The sequence below is a fragment of the Camelina sativa genome, chromosome 12 (genome assembly GCF_030686135.1).
Source record: "Camelina sativa cultivar CO46 ecotype springtype chromosome 12, ASM3068613v1".
Classification (NCBI taxonomy): domain Eukaryota; kingdom Viridiplantae; phylum Streptophyta; class Magnoliopsida; order Brassicales; family Brassicaceae; genus Camelina; species Camelina sativa.
In genome coordinates this window covers 32,556,166-32,574,865 of record NC_141891.1, presented here as the reverse complement: position 1 = coordinate 32,574,865, position 18,700 = coordinate 32,556,166, and the positions used below count along the sequence as shown (strand labels likewise).

The 18,700-nt window shown below is 40.4% G+C and overlaps 1 protein-coding gene, 1 long non-coding RNA gene and 1 other non-coding gene across 8 annotated transcripts; all 3 read right to left on the bottom strand.

Moving 5' to 3' along the window:
* Nucleotides 1-1,313: 1,313 nt before the first annotated feature.
* Nucleotides 1,314-3,164, bottom strand: LOC104732391 (uncharacterized). Of its 6 annotated transcripts, none has more exons than XR_015575401.1 (6): nt 2,785-3,164; nt 2,546-2,627; nt 2,397-2,452; nt 1,912-2,006; nt 1,658-1,742; nt 1,314-1,554 (listed from the first exon to the last, which is right to left on the bottom strand). It is a non-coding gene; the product is annotated as an uncharacterized LOC104732391 (long non-coding RNA). The 6 variants fall into 6 exon arrangements; XR_015575399.1 differs by having other exon boundaries at nt 1,658-1,686; XR_015575398.1 differs by having other exon boundaries at nt 2,546-2,678; nt 2,785-3,136.
* A 3,931-nt stretch (nt 3,165-7,095) lies between these two features.
* Nucleotides 7,096-9,977, bottom strand: LOC147932912 (uncharacterized). The gene is made up of 3 exons (XM_087477223.1): nt 9,258-9,977; nt 8,733-9,173; nt 7,096-7,623 (listed from the first exon to the last, which is right to left on the bottom strand). The coding sequence occupies exons 1-3, from the start codon at nt 9,975-9,977 to the stop codon at nt 7,096-7,098; spliced, it is 1,689 nt and encodes a 562-aa protein (XP_087333349.1).
* An 8,377-nt stretch (nt 9,978-18,354) lies between these two features.
* LOC147932911 (small nucleolar RNA R71) lies at nt 18,355-18,461 on the bottom strand. The gene has a single exon (XR_015576870.1). It is a non-coding gene; the product is annotated as a small nucleolar RNA R71 (small nucleolar RNA).
* Nucleotides 18,462-18,700: the final 239 nt, after the last annotated feature.

Sequence of the window (18,700 nt, the reverse complement as noted above, 5' to 3'; positions counted from 1 at the left end):
TTCATATATTTTGAAATGCTATGCATAGTTGATGCGGGAAAATTAATTCATTTGTCCGCTAAATATTTGGTGAAAAAGTGAAGCGGCTAACCAAATTTATTCTCCCTCACTCCATTGTTCACTTCTCATCTTCTCAAGCTCTTTTCTCATTCGTTTACTTTTTCCTTACCAATTCACCAAATTTAGAACCAGGCTTCTCCTCCAATCAAATCCTTTACCCAGATTAAAAACCAGATAGATCTTCTTCTTCTTCTCCATATAACGAAACCCTAGTTATACCTTTTCAGTAGATACAGATCTTTATCTTGTCTTTCTCTCCCTTTCACTCTTTCTTTTAAAATCGATCCCTAGCCACTTGTAAAGCAAAAGAGATAGGGATCTGAAACCCTAGCCACCATCGCACATATCTCTCTTCGTATCTGCTAGATCTGTTCGTTTTCTTCGATCTGTATTGTGAAACCCGAGGTAATTACATACTTTCATCTCTTCGTTTCTCTTTAATTTATTTAGCTAGGGTTGATATTTTGATATTAGATCGGAAGATCTCGCTTGCAGATCTAGAGATCTAGTGATCTCCGTAAAAGTCTCGTTTCTTTAAGAAAAGCATTGTGGGATTGATTCAAGAAGAACATAGAGAAAGGTATTGATGTGGTCAGATATCTGCTTGCTTCTCAATTGGTTTTTGGATTTAAATGAGTTTTGCTTATGTGAATATGATTGAATGTTTACAAACTCAATTTGAAAACAGGACCATAAGTGAAACGTTTCAAGTTGAAGATTTTAATATGAATAAAAAAGGGGCTAAAGTTGATTTTCCGATGAGAAGCAAGGCAAGTGTAATTTCAGCCCTAATCTTCTTTATAATGTCTTAATAATTCGATGATTAAGGAGGTTTCTTATGTTCTATGTTTCTTATAGACAGTTAAAAGCATCGGAAATTGCCAGACATAAGTATGTTAAAAAATTTGTTGTCGTGAAGGTACAATTTTGATAGCTACACTACAAGAAATATGTATATTATTAGCCCGAAAAACTGCTACCATACATATAACATAGCGTTATCACAAATGCTGTGACATCGGCAGCCATAGTAGATACCCTACATACGATAGCGGTTTTTGACATGTTTTAATAGATAGTCACATACTATAGCATTTTCATATTATAGCGCTAATTAAATGTTATAATACATTTTATGGTAACACAAAATTAGTGTTATTTTTTCAGTATATATAATTTATAATTTGTATATTTGAATCCTATTGTAGAATTTATTTAATTGTATTTATATATAATTTTTCTATTTCATAAAATTATCAACATGTACATAAAATTAATATTATGTTAACCAAAAGTAGTCTTACATAAAATCAAGTGCCACCAATCTTAATTAAAATAAAATTTACATCACAAAAAAAAAGTAACAAACTTCTAAGAACATATACATGTAACTCATCCAAACTGAGGAGATATAGAAGGTATATGGAGCTGTAGATCATCATGTTCTTGGACAAAGCTAGGATCTCCACTCTCTCTTTAGATTAATCTTGGAACCTTAATTACAAGTTTTAAGGATAATACGACATGTCAGCTTCAAAAGTGTTGGGCATCCTCATTCTTCTATCAATACAAGGAAATCAAAGGGGCCATAGAAAACCTTTTATAATAAGTGGGATGATCGTCCAACTGCAAAATTAAGGACTAGATCATTGAGGCAAAGTGAGAAAGACTCACAGATAAAACTAGCAATGGACAAAGAAAAGAGACTAAGCTGAAAGTATTTTTAGAAGCTGCACATTTAAGTAAATGTCAAACCAAATGCAGCAATACAAATTGATAGGAAGCAGACTCTCTAGCCAAGAGTTTCAAGGTCTTGTTTAGTAACACTGTATAACAACAACAAAATCTAACCTTGTGTCCTAGCATTTCTGGCTCTCTTATCCCCTATCTTCAACCAAAAAAATCTAACCTTGTGTCCTAGCATTTCTGGCTCTCTTATCCCCTTTCTTCAACCAAAAAAAAATGAGAATAAGAACAACAAGACAACAGAAAAAGTTTAAGCAGCTCATATGAATCGATTAAGATATATAGTATATACGTTCATGAGCTTTAGTAGCAACTCTTCATCACTAAAATTTAATTGCTACATGAGAATAATATTATTAATACAACATCAATCACACTGAAAGAGTGAATAAAAGAATCGAAGACCTTGAGAGTGGAAATTTTTTGGAAAAGCTTCCGACTTGAAGGTTACAATTTGCTCAAACACTAACAACCATTTACATTAGCAAACAACTCCAGCATTTTGATTAAATTTCACAAGTATACACAAACTCATTACAGAGGTTAAAGCAGAGGTGGGATCCTAACATCATTCATACTTAGTTACTCACCGTTAAAGTAATGACTCTTCAACACCCTTTTATTGCAGCTCATGTTTCAGCTGCATCTAATACAAAAAGCAGAGCACAACTTAACTGGAAACCACAAAATTGAATTATAGCTTCCGGGAGAGTGAAATTAGATCTGATAATTTGCTTACCCATCTAAAGTCAACACTAGGATGAGGGGTAGAAATTATCTCTGATCTTCTTCACGTCACCATCGTTGCAGCTCTATTTGTTCTGAGAAAATTGAAACTCCTCTTAGATCCACAATACTTTACCAAACTAGATCTGAACAAGAGGAAGACAAATAAAAAAAAGAAGCTAATCCAATTCAAAATCAAACGAAAATGAGAACACAAAAGAGAAAAGTAACAAGCAAATCACAAAAACCCACGTCTTTACAATCTTTGAAACTTTTTTCACCCAATCTTCTTCTCCGTTCTTAATCGTCTCATCTTCACCATGACTAGACCAAGTGGAATCTGGGTTTCTCGCTTTTTTTGGTGTAGACCCACTCGAATATAGATTTTTGATCTTTTAGATGGCTCCAGATTTGACTATGACAACATATTTTAAGAAATCTCTCTCTCGCTCTCTCTTCTCTGAAGCTGGAACAAGATGAATGTTGGGTGTGGAGAGGTGAAGATAGAAATTAGGTTGGAGTTTTGTGTTTTTTCAAGTGTGGGCGATAAAAAGTGTAATATTTGGCTTAGTGATATGTTACCTCTCATAGATTTTATGTCTTTAGGGTTTTCGGAGAAAGAGGGGAAGTGTAGTCTAAAAGGCAAAAAATCTAAATTTTTAACTAAGTGTTTGGCCGAACAAGTGATTTTAGTTTCCCGCTTAGTGAAATTTTGTCTTAGTGTTAACAAAATGCTATAATATTATAACCAAAATTTCAACTCATCTTCAATAGCAGTTCAGCAAACCGTGCTATTACATTATGTTATCAATGTTGACTTTTTTTGTAGTGCTAGTTTAAGCAAATTTCTCGATTTTGATATTATAATTTCTCTTTGATTCTCGTTTTTGACTACCTTTTTGCAGATGCCGATGACAAACAAGACCAAATGAGATAACTCAATGCGAAGAAGATGGAGAAGAAAACATAGGGGGTGAATGATTACGTTTGGGTTTGTACTTGTGGAAAACATAGGGGTCGAAGAAGATGTAACTTTACTTCTTGTATTTGTACTTGTGGAACATTTCTCTTGTTCACGATTGTGGCTATATGAACTTTTTTTATAGATACTGTTAGTTTGACAAATGACAGGATGTTTATCTAATAAACAAAATATAACAAAATCTGGGGTACAATAAGAATAATAATCCAAAACAAATGTTATGAAATAATAAATAATAAAGAAGATTAATTGCTATTATAAAGTATACAATAGCAATAAAGAAAATACAATCTAAAAGATAACTAATATAGCATAAGGTAAAACTGTTATGTAAAGTGTCATATCTATTGTAACGGGCACAGACATAACGTTTGTCATAACGCTATGCTTTCCTGTTATAGCGTTTTCCAGACGCTATATATGTGACATTTTTTTGTAGTGACTGGTCCAACAACTCACTAATCCTGGGAAAGGGTACTTGTTCTTCATAGTGACCCGGTTTAGACCCCAGTAGTCAATGCATAAGCGGAAACTCCCGTCCTTCTTCTTAACGAACTGCACCGGCGCTCCCCACGGTGAGACGCTAGGACGGATGAAGCCCTTGCCTAAAATATCCCCAGCTGCTTCTTCAGCTCTGCCATCTCTGCTGGAGCCATCCTGTAAGGCGCCTTGGATAACGGCGTCGTCCCCAGTTCTAGCTCAATTGTGAAGGGGTCAGACCAAGATGGTGGTAACCCCTACAACGACTGGAAAACATCCTCAAACTCCTCAACAACCTGAATACTGTTAACCATAGACTGCCCCACTAACTCCGGCATAGAAATTGTCACCAAATAAGACTCACGTCCCTTTTCGATCATCTTCCTGGCCTACATGGCCGTGATCACGAGATTCCCATAATTTGGTCTCACTCCCTCAAATACCAACTTCCCTTCTGGACGCTCAAACTCCACTTTACCCAATGAGAGTCTAGATGAACCTTGTGACGGTACAACCAATCCATCCCGAGGATAACATCATACAACTTCATGGGGCTGATAAGCAAATCTGATGGCAACGAATCCTCTGATCTGAATATCAACTCCCTCGCCTATCCAAGGACTCGCAGAAACTTGCCTCTCACAACTTTGACAACTCCTGCTTGCTCTCCGGGATGTCCTCTGATATTGGCGCTCTCTGCGCTCTCCGACATAATGAAGCTATGGGTTGCTCCAGAATCAGACATAGCATGGGACCTAAACCCACCCACCAACAAGGTCCCAACACAAACCTCATGTGCTAAGAACCCTAACATTTTATCACAGGAAATTCATAAAATATGAACCAACTGAAATTCACAAAGTATGAGTTTCAGAAATTATAACTTTGATAGCCTCGGCACTGGTGCCTCCGATCTCTACGGTCGTGTACACCCGCGGCACCTGCTCAATCCATGCCACCTGCTGAACTTCCGGCTGCAGTCTGTATTGCACCGCTGCCACCACCATCTGCTGTAACTTGTGACACTTGGGCTTCATGTGCCCAGGGCCCCTGCAATGGTAGCACACACGACCACCGTCTGAGCTGCTGGCGTGGCACTCCTCTAGGTACAGCTAGCCACCTTCTGGTCCATGCTACTGCCCTCGTAGCACCCTGCACCACTTGGCCTATGTGTAGCCTCCCACTTCCTCTTGGTTCCCTACGCAGGCTTGCCGCCTTTGCCAGAACCTCCAGGATGCTGAGACTTCCTAGGCTGGACCGTTGGACTCACCGTCACTGCCTGTGCCCGGATATACTCCTTAATCATAGCTTCGATCTTAACCAACTTGGCTCTCGAAGCATAGCTCCGCCCTCTATAGTGGACCCTCAAGTAATCTCAAAGGGCCCTCATGAACCTCCGGACCTGTGCCTCCTTGGACTCCATCGCCCCGCCCCCATACATCAGAAGCCGACTGAACTCCACGTCCGACTCCCGCACAGTCGGAGTCCCCTGAGATAACTGCAGGTACTCCACCTCTAACCGGTCTAGTGCCTCAAAAGGAAAGTACTTGTGGTTGAACTCCTCCACGAAATCAACCCAAGACATCTCCCTCTGCATTCTCCTGGCAGCCGCTGACCTCCACCATAAGTCGGCATAATTTGCCCGGTAGCGGACCCATATTGTTAGTTTGAGATGGAGAGAATGAAGTCGGCAAAGAGAATAAGAGAAACATAAGATTCCATAAGTATAATTGTTACAAGATGGCTATAAGCCTTTAAATAGGTCTTAACATTAGGGCTACCCCCTTACAAGCGACACAAGATAGATAGGGACACAAAGAGAGAGAAATACTAATCCCTAGAGTGAAAGCGACCTGACTTGGTCTCCCAAGAAGATACCAATCCCTAGATTGAAAGCGACCTGGCATGGTGATCGGTTGATCGGATTCAACTCCAAAGTCCTTGAGAAGAGCTTTGAGCCAGGTTAGTTCATTTGTAAGCTTCTTCATGGCTCTATATTCGGACTCAGCACTCGAACATGAGACAACCTTCTGCTTCTTTGACTTCCAAGTCACTAGATTGCCGCCTATAAATGTACAGTATCCGGTTGTTGATCTCCTATCCATCGTATCGCCGGCGTATTCTGCATCGCAATACCCTACAAGCTCCGTGTTGTTATTCTTTCCCATCCAGATACCTTGGCCAGGACTTCCCTTAAGGTAGCAAAGAATCCTCTCCACCATGTTCCAGTCGAAATTCGTCGGTGCTTTCATATGTTGACTAACTTGGTTCACCGCATAGCATAAGTCCGGTCTTGTGATCGTAAGATAGATCAATTTTCCCACAAGCCGTCGGTATCTCCCAACATCTTCATATGGCTCAGCTAACTTGATAACCGGAACATTTGGCGTCTTCTTCATATCCCCCTTTCGCTTGACCTGGTAGCCATCTTCAAGCGGAGTAGAAACCGGTTTGGCGCCAAGCTTACCTGTTTCTTGTAAAAGGTCAAGTGTATACTTTCTTTGAGAGAGAAAAAACCCCTCCGGAGAGCGAGAGATTTCAATCCCAAGAAAGTACTTGAGCTCACCAAGATCCTTAATATTAAAAGTGGAATTAAGAAGAGTTTTAGTTGTAGAAATACCGTCCTTATCATCATCAGAGATGATTATGTCATCAACATAGACAAGAACCACCACACGACCAACATTCGTGCGAAGAGTAAACAACGTGTGATCGGCCTCAGACCTCTTGAAGCCATGGTTGCGGAGTGTGGAGCTCAGTTTGTGGTACCATGCCCTAGGAGATTGTTTTAAGCCGTATATAGCTTTCCTAAGTCGGAGCACCTTGCCCGGAGCAATGGTATCCTCTAAGCCCGGAGGAGGGTGCATATAGACCTCCTCTGCAAGCTCCCCTTGAAGGAACGCATTCTTGACATCCATTTGCCATACGTCCCATGATAGGTTGGTAGCAAGTGAGAGAACAACTCGAACCGTGTGTTACTTGGCGACCAGAGCAAAAGTCTCGGTATAGTTAGTACCATACGTTTGTGTGAAGCCACGAGCCACCAAGCGAGCTTTGTAGCGTTCCATGTCACCAATACTCAAGTATTTGATGGTGAACACTCACTTAGAGCTCACCGCTTTCTTGCCTGGTGGTAGATCAGCCTCGTCCCATGTATGATTACGAGTCATGGCGCCGTGTTCATCATCAATAGCATCGAGCCAAACCAAATATATTTTGGCTTCCTCATACGTGCTAGGAACAAAATGAGCATCAAGCTTGCCCAGGAACGCAGCATGATCCAGAGGGACAAGGTCAAGCGAACCAACAGCCTGGATAGGATGAGCCACCGCCTGATTGTTATAATAAACCCGTTGATTCTTCAACCGTTCAGTACGCCATGGTTGTTTTAACTGTTCACTGCGCCAAAGTTGTTGAGAGCCTGCATGTGTGGTCGAGTCCTGTGTGGGCTCTAGATCCACATCATTAGTACTGTCTTCATGGTCCGATTCGGAGCTGATGGTATCATGAGCCGGGCCGGTGTCATTGAGCGTGTTGTCATCCGATGGAGTGGAAGTGACACGATCTGAGGATTGTGTTTGAGCTGCTTCCTCCTCTGGTCGTGATTGAATCGGACTCCCTGGGTCAGTCTTTGCTCAGAATGGTTCGGTGGTGTAGACGTAATACCAAGGTGATCAAGAAGGAACTTCAAGTTTGTCGCCCTAGCACTTGTAGATTGAGTCAAGTTCTTTAATCTTGCCCAATCTTTGTTCGCATAGTATCCTTGGGTTTCAAGAAATTTTACATCCCGAGAGATGTACATACGACCATGGACGGGATCATAACACTTGTAACCCTTTTGCGTCGTAGAGTAGCCATTGAACATGCATTTCATACTCTTTGCATCAAGCTTACTCCTTTGTTCTCATGGAATCAAAACGAAACACACACACCTGAAAACTCGTAAAAGAGCAAGAGACGGTTTAGTCTGATTAAGAATTTCAAATGGAGATTAGTCATGAAGGATCTTAGTTGGAGTTCGGTTGATTAAATAGTAGGCAGTCATCACGGCATCGCCCCAAAACCTCTTTGGTATATTCAAGTGAAACATCATTAATCTCGCAACCTCCATGAGGTGGCGATTCTTCCTCTCAGCTACCCCATTTTGTTGAGGAGTGTATGGACAGCTAGTTTGTTGAAGAATGCCATGCTTCTCTAAGTGCTCTTTTAGTTTGTGACTTGTATATTCTCCCCCATTGTCTGATCTAAGTACCTTAATATTAGCATTGAAATGATTAGTAATATAATTTTGAAATTTAACAAAAGCATCATAAACTCTATCTTTAGTGGGTAACAAAGTAAGCCAAGTATACTTAGATTTTTCATCAATAAAGGTCACAAAATACTTGTTATTATCTCTAGAAAGACATGGAGATGTCCACACATCAGAATGCACTAAATCAAAACAATGCTGATAAATGGTATTAGATTTAGGGAAAATAGACTTGCAATGTTTTCCAAGAATACAAGGTTCACAACTAGAGTTATCAAAGGAAACATTTGGCAACATTAATTCAAGAGCACGAGAGTGTGGGTGGCCTAGCCTAGTATGCCATACATCACTCGAAATATAACTAAGATTCAACATAAGTGAAAACAAATTAGAAGACTGTGGTGAAGTTTTCTCAAAGACATAGAGGTCTCCTCTAGCATCTCCTTCTCCAAGAATCTTTCCAGTCTCAATATCCTGAAAATGTACACTATTAGGCCCGAAAATAGTATAACAATTTAAATCAGTAGTTGCTCTCTTAACTGATAAAAGATTAGATGTAAAAGTAGGCGTAAAGAAAGCTTTTGAGTTCTTATCAAATAATTTCAAGTCTCCTACTCCTTTAACAGGTATACGGTCACCATTAGCAATGATAACACTACCAGCAGCTGGTTTTATGTTGTTTATGAGAGTCGAGTTACTTATCATGTGATGAGAAGCTCCCGAGTCTACAAAAAGAGATTTACTAGGTTTTGAAGCAAAGAAAGTGGTACCGGAGTCCTTTAATGCGGTAATGGACTTAATGAGAGCCTCCAAGTCCGATTTCCTCACAAGGTCTCCATAGGACGCTGCCATGGCCATGGTCGCCGCCCCTTCTTGGTTTGTCGCACCGGTGCCTTGGCCGCTTGGCCCTTCTTGCGAGAGATTGGCCTTGAACTTAGTCGACGTGAGGTGAGGGTAAAGAATCCAGCACTTGTCCTTCACATGACCTCTCTTCTTGCAATGGTCGCATACCACCACTTTCTGGTCCTCATGCCTGTAAACTCCCTTGTTGGCCGTGGCCAAGTCATCCTTCCTACAAAAGAGACCAAGGGAACCTTGTTCCTTTTGTACTTGAGAGCACACGTCTTCAAGGGTAGGTAGCTTGTCTCCACGAAGGATATGTTTGATGAGATCATTGAAATCCGGGTTGAGAGTGAGTAGGAGGCTGAAGACCTTGTCTTGTTCCTTTCTCTCGTTGAGAATGGCCGGGTCGATGGTGCTTGGTCGAAGCATCTCAAGTTCTGCCCAAAGTGAACTAAACTTCCCAAAATGTTTTGTGAACTCCAAGTCTTCTTGGTGGAGGCAGTTGATGGCCTTCTTGACTTCAAATACTCGGGTCAAGTTGGTCACATTACCATACACATTTGCAAGCGTCTCCCATAGCTCCTTCGCCATCTTGCAATACGAGTATGCCTCAAGGATTGGTGCGTCAAGCGAGTTATGGAGAATGGCAAGCACGGTTTGATCTTCTTGGAACCACTTGATTTCCTTTTTGAGTTCAGCCTCCTTGTCTTCTTCTTTTCCTTCTTTACCGTCATCTTTAATGGCTTTCTTGGGGAGTTGGTCCGTTTCGATGTGGATCCATAGTCCCCGGCCACTGAGCGCGGTCTTTGTGGTTCTCTTCCACAACAAGTAGTTGGCCCCTTTTAGTACCACCGGTGTGACAATCGGTTTGGAGTTGTCCATGAGCATGGTTCGCGATAGAGATGAGTTTAAAAAAATGGTTTAAATTGGGTAGTGAGAGTAGTAACAAGGATATAGTAACAAGAGTAGCGAGTGTAGTAACAAGAGTATAGAGAGGGTAGAGAGTAAGGAGAGTATAGAGAATCAAAGAGCGAGTTTATAGAATCAAGAATCAAAAAACTTGCTCTGTTACCATGTTAGTTTAAGCGGAAGTAAAGAGAAGAATTTGAGATGGAGAGAATGAAGTCAGCAAAGAGAATAAGAGAAACATAAGATTCCATCAGTATATTTGTTACAAGGTGGCTATAAGCCTTTAACTAGGTCTTAACATTAGGGCTACCCCCTTACAAGCGAGACAAGATAGATAGGGACACAAAGATAGAGAAATACTAATCCCTAGAGTGAAAGCGACCTGACTTGGTCTCCCAAGAAGATACCAAACCCGTGACTCTCTTCTACCTTCTCTCCTAACGGCTACAAGGAAGTTCTCGATCCTTCTCTTGGGCCTTAGATCATTGTGGCCTCTTTCTTCACTCCATGGGACATGGTAAGACTCGGCCTCTTATGTAAGACACGGCCCCTTAACCTACTTGTACGGACAACCGTACGAAAACCTCCTAGCTTAATCAATCTTGATCAATACATATGTCCACCTGAAACCCCTATGGACACTTGAGAGACTAGAAGTTGCATTCTACTCTCGTCCTCCATGCATCCGCAGCAATAGGGTCGGTACAACCAAAGAAATACACCTTACAAATCCTCCCCATCTCCGTCAGCATACTGACATACCAAGAATGAGGTCCTGCACCCGTAGCCACTGGCTGCTTCACCTTCGCCGCCACAGGCGGTAGCACCTAAGCCTGTGCTGGTACAACTCCCAGCAACTGCCCCAATAGCTACGTCAACAAGCCCGCCAGGTCAACACCTCCACCAGGAGTTCCACCTACTGGGACTCCTGTACCTGGAACCCTAGCATCACCAGCCAACCCGGCACCAACACCGCTCACACCATCTCCCTCGGCTCCTACGGTCCTATCGACACCTCCACTGGCCACACTCATCAACCCCTCCTGAAAGTCTTGCGAATCGCCGATGACCTCAGCAGTCACACTATGATCCACAGTATCACTAACCTCTGGGCATCTACCCCTACCACTACCACGTCTGCGTCCACGACCACTTATGCATCCACAACCAGCAACAACACTCTCTCTAGCCATCTGCACTACCATGAACAGAAAGCAAAGAAACAATTCAAACCATACACAAAACACAACTTACCGGGGAATCAAATTGAAGGCTCGAAGAGGATGTTCTAGGACGCCATGCCACACAAAATTGACTAACTCACATAATCAATCAAGCATGCTTCCAAACATCAACAACATAAACCTAGTGAACCTGTACCTAGAACCGTAAGGGCTCTTATACCAAACTAAAATGACCCGACCCATTTGTTTTTTTTCAATATATATCTCATAATAATCTAGTGATCTTATACTCACTAACCACCTAACCACATTCAAGTGAAACAGCGGAAATAACCAAACATAAAGCCAACGATTTAACCAATAACTAAATAACCATTATTAATTCCATAAACAACTAAACCAAATTACCATCAATCCTAGTCCACTTTCCAAGAACTCAACTCTAGCAACCTACCAAGAGCAAGACCGCAAACAATCGAGCCACTAGAACATCCTCCTTTTCATTGCTTTGATTCCACGATCACACTTTGCCTTTACCTGCACCACAAACACAAATTGAGATGTATGAGTATTGTCATAAACACTCAGTGAGGTAATCCTTCCATCTACTGGGCTATACACACAAAAACTGAGATTCAAATCTTCAACAAGCAACAAACAAACACAAACAAACTAGGAAAACAAGCATCAGTCGCCTGCTGAAAGGAGTGGTGTGGACTGACACCCTCCTGGTGTCAATCGACACTGGCTCTTGGTGTCGACCGACACTGCCTCTCAGTGTAAGCTAGAAAAATAAAAGAAATCGCAACAATAAATGAAAATATAACTATTGGAAATAGAAAGAGAGAGTAAGCCTAATTAGGAAAGTTATGATGCTTATGTCTTTACAACTTCGGCTGGAATTAATGTGATTTTGGGACGTTGAGGGTCATTCTATTAGGCTTAGGAGAGTGCATAATCTGAGGAGAATATGACCATTGAGCATTAAAGGCACTTAGCTCCCCAAATGGCAAGTTTAATATGCCTTGAGCTACTTCATGTGCTACTCGTTGGATCACTTCTTTCTTTATCCGTGGGTATTGATAAATATCTCCAAAAGATGTATGTTGTTGATGAATCTCGAATCCTAGACCTTCCAAATATTTGATTAGCTTCATGGTTTGATTTCCTCCGCGTTGCTCCGTATCGATCATATCGCTTTTTGTACCAGTTTGTGTACTACTTCTTGTGTCAGTTAGTACACAAATAAATATTGATATTGATTTTTACATCACTTTGTTCAAATACAAGAAGCCTAGATTGTTCTAAGAAATCAATTAATTTCAAATACTATAAATTAAAATTGTAATAATTTTAAAATAATTCGATTATAAATCAATTTTTAAACAACCCGACCCATTCTTTTTTTAATTATAACAACTTACTAGTGATCTGATACTAGCTATAAACCTAACAACAACCAATTCAAATAGCAGAAATACTAAAAATGAAACCAGCAATTATGCAACAGTAACTGTGACACCCCATTTTGCGAAAAGGTTAAAAATAATTGTTTTGGCCACCTATGTCACCAAAGTGCAGTTATCATTTTGGTCAAGGGTACTGAGAGAACTTTAGAGTTAAGCGTGCTTATGCTGGAGTAGTTTCAAGATGAGTGATCTTCCAGGAACTGATTGTCGGAACTGTGCGAGAGAGGATGAAACACAGGGAAAGATCATGTGGAGATTTGTAGGGTCGGTGTAGTGACCCGTATCCAGAGGTAAATGACCAAGCAAAATTCATCGTTCGAAAGGCTTGGAAGGGACTTGGAAACACAATTAAAGATAAAAGTGGAGGAACGACGTAGAGATATCCGAGGAAGTTTGAAGAAGACAACAGTGTTAGGCTAACATTGAATACCGAGGAGATGGAACCAAAGAAGGTATGGTTTGTTAGCTGGGAAGATTTCCACGATCAAAAGGAAACATGAATTCCGAAAGAAAAGAGGATCAATGAGTTGGAACGGGAAAAGAACTTGAGGCCAAGAAAGGAGAATTGATGGTATGTGGTGGACTGATAACAGGATTTTCACCCAGGGTATCAATTCCCTATGCAGTTGTATTACAAAGGGTTATCAATCCAAATGGTTGTTATGCTAGCAGATAAGATATGATTAGAATAGTGCAAGTCAAGCCAAGAAATAGTGGGGGTTTTTCTAACAATCTAATATAAGCAAAAGTAAACAAAAGAACAAGAACCACACGACCTAAGTACTCGATGCAAGCATTTGGGTACAGGATCGGGTGGGATGATAGGATCAAGAAGACAAGGATGTACAGTTTGGGTAAGGGGTCGAGTTATAGAATAAAACTTAAAGAATCAAGATAAGAAATTTTCTAAGGATGGGGTAATCGACTCATAAGTGCTTCTGACCAATTTGGGATGTCCTACATGCCTCAAGCAAAATATTCCCTAGACAATAAATCTCTTAAATCTTGCTAAAACACTCTCGTGATAGAAACAATAAACCTTAGTCACTCCCCTACCCAACTTTCATTGGAGAAACATGACCAAGCAGGCATTACAATCCGATTCATTATTGTCAATAAACTCCTTACACATCTAATCTCTTAGGCTAAGTGAGTAAATCTCTAGTATTGATTGATTCAAGCATTTTCAATAACATTTCTCGATGGCAAAACACCGTAGATCTAATCTCAACCTCTCGGTCTGAAAATAGCATTAAGAACACCAATCTAGAAAGGAATTTCTATAATATAAACATTCAAGCTAAGACATCCTAACCAATCAAGAACACTTATTTGTCTATCCCATCCTTAGAAACCTCAATTCACTACTCATATCTCATGGTAAAAAACATAAAAACACAAATGAATGAAAATTGCATTGTATTAAATTAAGATGGAAAGTGGTAGAGTACAAAATCAAAATTGAAAGGAATAGCAAAAGAAAATAAAATCGAATCCTAACAAAGGGGAAAAAGTGTTTGAGTCGCTCTATCTCTCTCTCAGAAGCTCTCACTCTCTGTTCTGAGTGTCTGCGGCGTGCTAGGGCGAGAGGAAGAAGAGGGGGATTTATATATGGAAACCCTTCTAACCTAGCTCCCCAGTTCTGCCCGAGGGTCTGCTCGAGGCGGTGCACGAGGTTCAAGTTGGGTAGTTCCTCGGGTAGGGCTTCGGGTTGTTCTTCCTGCTCTTAGATCCTCTTTGATCGGGTTGAGGTTCAGACTGTTCTTCTTGCACGATCACTCCTTCAGGTACATGCTCGAGTTTTACCTCATTTTTCCCCATTTTGGGCTCCAAAGCACTTGTATTCATCCAAAATGCACAAATGCAACAGTGCAACACCCTAAGTGGCCTAAATGAAAATTCCTACAGTTAAGGACCTAAAAATGCTAAGGTTAGGGTATATATAATGCAAAGTATGGACAAAAAAGGTGTCTTAAACATGTAAATTAGAGAGTTATCACACCCCCAAACTTATATCTTGCTAGTCCTCTAGCAAGTAAGTAGGAGGATGAGGTTTGAAAATGGAGACTCATAGCCTTTTAGCATAAGCGAAGGATTCAAGCTATAGTCCTTAAAGATAGTTTAACGGTGCTAAGATAAATCAACATACTTACAAAAAAATTTCTATGCTTATCACAATGCATCGATCTAGTTCATCCTCCAACTAACAGTAAAGACTTTCAATTCTAAAGAACATCTCTTTCACATTCATTAAAGTGTTTGGCGAATTCTTGCAAATGGAAAGTGAATCAAGCTCAATCGGTTTCAAGGGTAAGGTTTTTTGGTGGATATGTTTCAAAAAATATCTTTGGGTGGCTTACTCTCAAAAAGAAGGAATGCTAGACAGTTGTGAAAACTATCTAAGAATGAGAACAATTTGGGTATACTAAGCTTAGCTCTTGATAATCTACCATTTTCTCATTCACTTTCTTTATATCCAACACCTTAGAGTAAAACTGCCTACAACCTTGATTTTAACTCCTCTTTTTTGTTTAACAATCCCTAAGGTTTTAACTTTGAACATCTAGCTCTATTTTACAACAAATTCTTTTTTTCTTTGCTATACTCCTATATTTTTTTTTCTCTTTTTTTTTTCTTTCTTTTCTAGGAGGCTATAGCAAGACTTTTCTCTCTCTTTTTTTTTTTTTTACTTAGAGACTTAGAGCTAATTAAACTGAACCTTAAGAACATTTTTCTTTAGTTTTCATTTTATTCCTCAACCCAACCCCAAATAAACATGCTAACCACCTATCTTTCAAAACCGATTCTATTAGCTAGTCCAAATGATTCTAAACTTAGCTAAAACAAGAGCCAGTTCTTTGTCGTTCTCAAACTCTAAAGGTTTCACAACCTATAGCACCATCAAAACATGAAAAGGCCTCACTCAACGAATCACAACAAGGCTTGAAAGAAAAGGTTTGAGTTTTAATGGTAGAGAAAAACAATTTTGGGTTAAGCGAAAAGATAGACAAAAAAAGAATGTTAACCCGAGTTTAGAGTTACCATGAGATTGGCAAAGATACATATGTATCTCTCTTGATTGCATGTTCTAGGCGAACCCTGCATGCACGCACATAGATTTATTTGCATCATGGTTAATCATTCTTGAGGATCCCTTGATGATTGGTTATTTTAGCACTTAAACCGGCTTCATAAAATTATTGTGAGCATTCTTGTTGCGTGTTGTTTGCGTGATAGCTGAAGAGAGTATTCTCTCTCATTTGTGTGATTTTATTTATACTGTTAACGATCGTTGATTCTTGGTTCATGTCTAATGTCATAGTATAAGTAGAATCAACGATTTTGTTCCACTGGAGGAAATGTATGTGAGTTACCCTAGTGGTACTTACCTTATGAACGAACTCAGTGTGTAGTTTGCGACTATCACGAGGGCCACATGACGATGTAGCCAAAGTGTGGGTGTTAGTAACCTTTGTGGTTTCAGCACTTAAGGAACGTGGATCGGAACAGAATTCTATTGTGGGCCTAGGAGTGTGATAACTCTCTAATTTACATTCTTTAGACACCTTTCTCATCCATGTTTTGCATTATATATACCCTAACCTTAGCATTTTTAGATCCTTAACCTTAGGAATTTGCATTTAGGCCGTTTAGGGTGCTGCATTGTTGCATTTGTGCATTTTGGATGAAAACATGTGATTTGGAGCCCAAAAAGAGGAAGAATGAGGTAAAACCCGAACATGTACCCGATGGAGTGATCATGCGAGAAGAACAGTCCCAACTTTAACCCGACCAAAGAGGATCTGAGAGCAGGAAGAACAACCCGAGCATCTGAGAGAGAGAGAGAGAGAGAGAGAGAGAGAGAGAGAGAGAGAGAGAGAGAGAGAGAGAGAGAGAGAGAGAGAGAGAGAGAGAGAGAGAGAGAGAGAGAGAGAGAGAGAGAGAGAGAGAGAGAGAGAGAGAGAGAGAGAGAGAGAGAGAGAGAGAGAGAGAGAGAGCGATTTACACTTTTCAAGCTTTGTTATGATTTTCTTTTCTACTTCTTTTAACTACTTTTTCGTTGGTGATTCTGTATTTTTCTATTACTTCAGTTTTTTACTTTCAATTCAATGCAATTCTCATTCATTTGTGTTTTTGTATCGTTTGCTATGAGATCTAAGTAGGCGAGTATGTGTTCTTGATCGATTTGGATGTCTTAGCTTGATTGTTTTTATGAAAATTCCTTTCTAGATTGGTATGCTTAATGCTAGTTTCAGACCGAGAGGTTGAGATTAGATCTAGGGTGTTTTGCCATCAAGAGATGCTTGTCGAAATGCTTGAACCAACCAATGCTAGAGATTTACTCACTTAGCCTAAGAGATTAGATGTGTAAGAAGTTTATTGACAATAATGAATCGGATTTCAATGCCTGCTTAGTCATGTTTCTCCAACGAGAGTTGGGTAGGGGAGTGATTAAGCTTGATTGTTTCTATCACGAGAGTGTTTTTGAAAGCTTTAGAGATTCATTGTCTAATGAATATTTTGCTCGAGGCATGTGAGACATCCTTAATTGATCAGAAGCACTTGTGAGTCGATTACCCCATTCTTAGGAGCTTTCGTACTTCACTGTTTAGCCTTTTATCTATGACTCGACCAATTACCCAAACTGGTACTCCATCACCAGCCTCGTGTATACCCTCGAGTTGTTCATCTTTGTGTTCTTGATTTCTTTTGCTATCCGATTACCCACTCGATCTGGTGCCCGAATGCTTGCATTGTGTGCTTAGGTCGTGTGGTTCTTGTTCTATTTACTTTTTGTTTACTTTAGGTTGATAATCGAAAACCCATACTATTGCCTAGCTTGACTTGCTTGTTCTGGTCATTTCTTATCTGCTAACATCAAAACCATTTGGATTGATAACCCTTTGTACTACAACTGCGTATGTAATTGATACTCTGGGTGAAAATCCTGTTATCAATTAGGCGCCATTACCGTTTGGTTGAATTTTGATTGTTACATTTAAGATTTCGGCACTTGCTAGATCAAGTTCTTTTTATGTCACAAGATTCAGTACTGACTTGTTTACTTTCGTGTTTCGTTGTTTTGCATTTCAGGAACAACCAAAAGACCCACCCTACCCGCACTCGATCACCTGGATCGAGTTGGCTTTCGCGGACCCACTTAGATAACTGATTGTGCATTCAAACACGATCCAAGGGTAGCCAACACTTGAGTCCTTTCATCGACAACATCGACCGACCAAGGTTACTCCGACAACAACCAGTACAACAACCGCAACCAACAACAATTGAGGAGGTCATGAATAATCAGAATGGTCCAAAAGCTCCTAAAGAGAGGACCAACATAGGAGCGGGAGATGCTCCATCTACTCATACTCAAAGTCATGGCATTGTGCCACCTGCTGTTCAAAACAAAAAAAAATTGAGATCAAGAGTAGTCTCATCCAGATGATTCAGAGCAACAAGTTTCATGGCATGCCGATGGAGGACCCATTGGATCATTTGGATGAGTTTGATAGGCTCTGTAGCCTCACAAAAATCAATGGAGTTAGTGAAGATGGATTCAAGCTCCGGTTTTTCCCAATTTCTTTGGGTGATAAAGCACATGTTTGGGAGAAATCACTTCCCAAGGAGTCTATCACAACGTGGGAAGCATGCAAAAAGGCGTTCCTTGCCAAATTCTTCTCCAACTCCAGAACTGTAAGGCTGCGGAATGACATTTCCAGCTTTGTTCAGAAAAGCAACGAGACGTTCAGTAAAGCCTGGGGACGTTTCAAGGGATACACCTGCCGATGCCCGGATCATGGATTTAACAATGCTTCATTGCTAAGTACACTTTACCGCGCATAGTCCCTAAGATTTAGATGTTGCTAGACACCGCCAGCAATGGAATTTTTCTCAACAAGGATGTTGATGAAGGTTGGGACCTTGTGGAGAATTTAGCCCAATCTGATGGGCACTACAATGAGGAGTATGATTGCACCATACGTTCATCCGGAGAGGACGATGCAAAGTATAAGCGAGACATGAAAGCCCTCAATGAAAAATT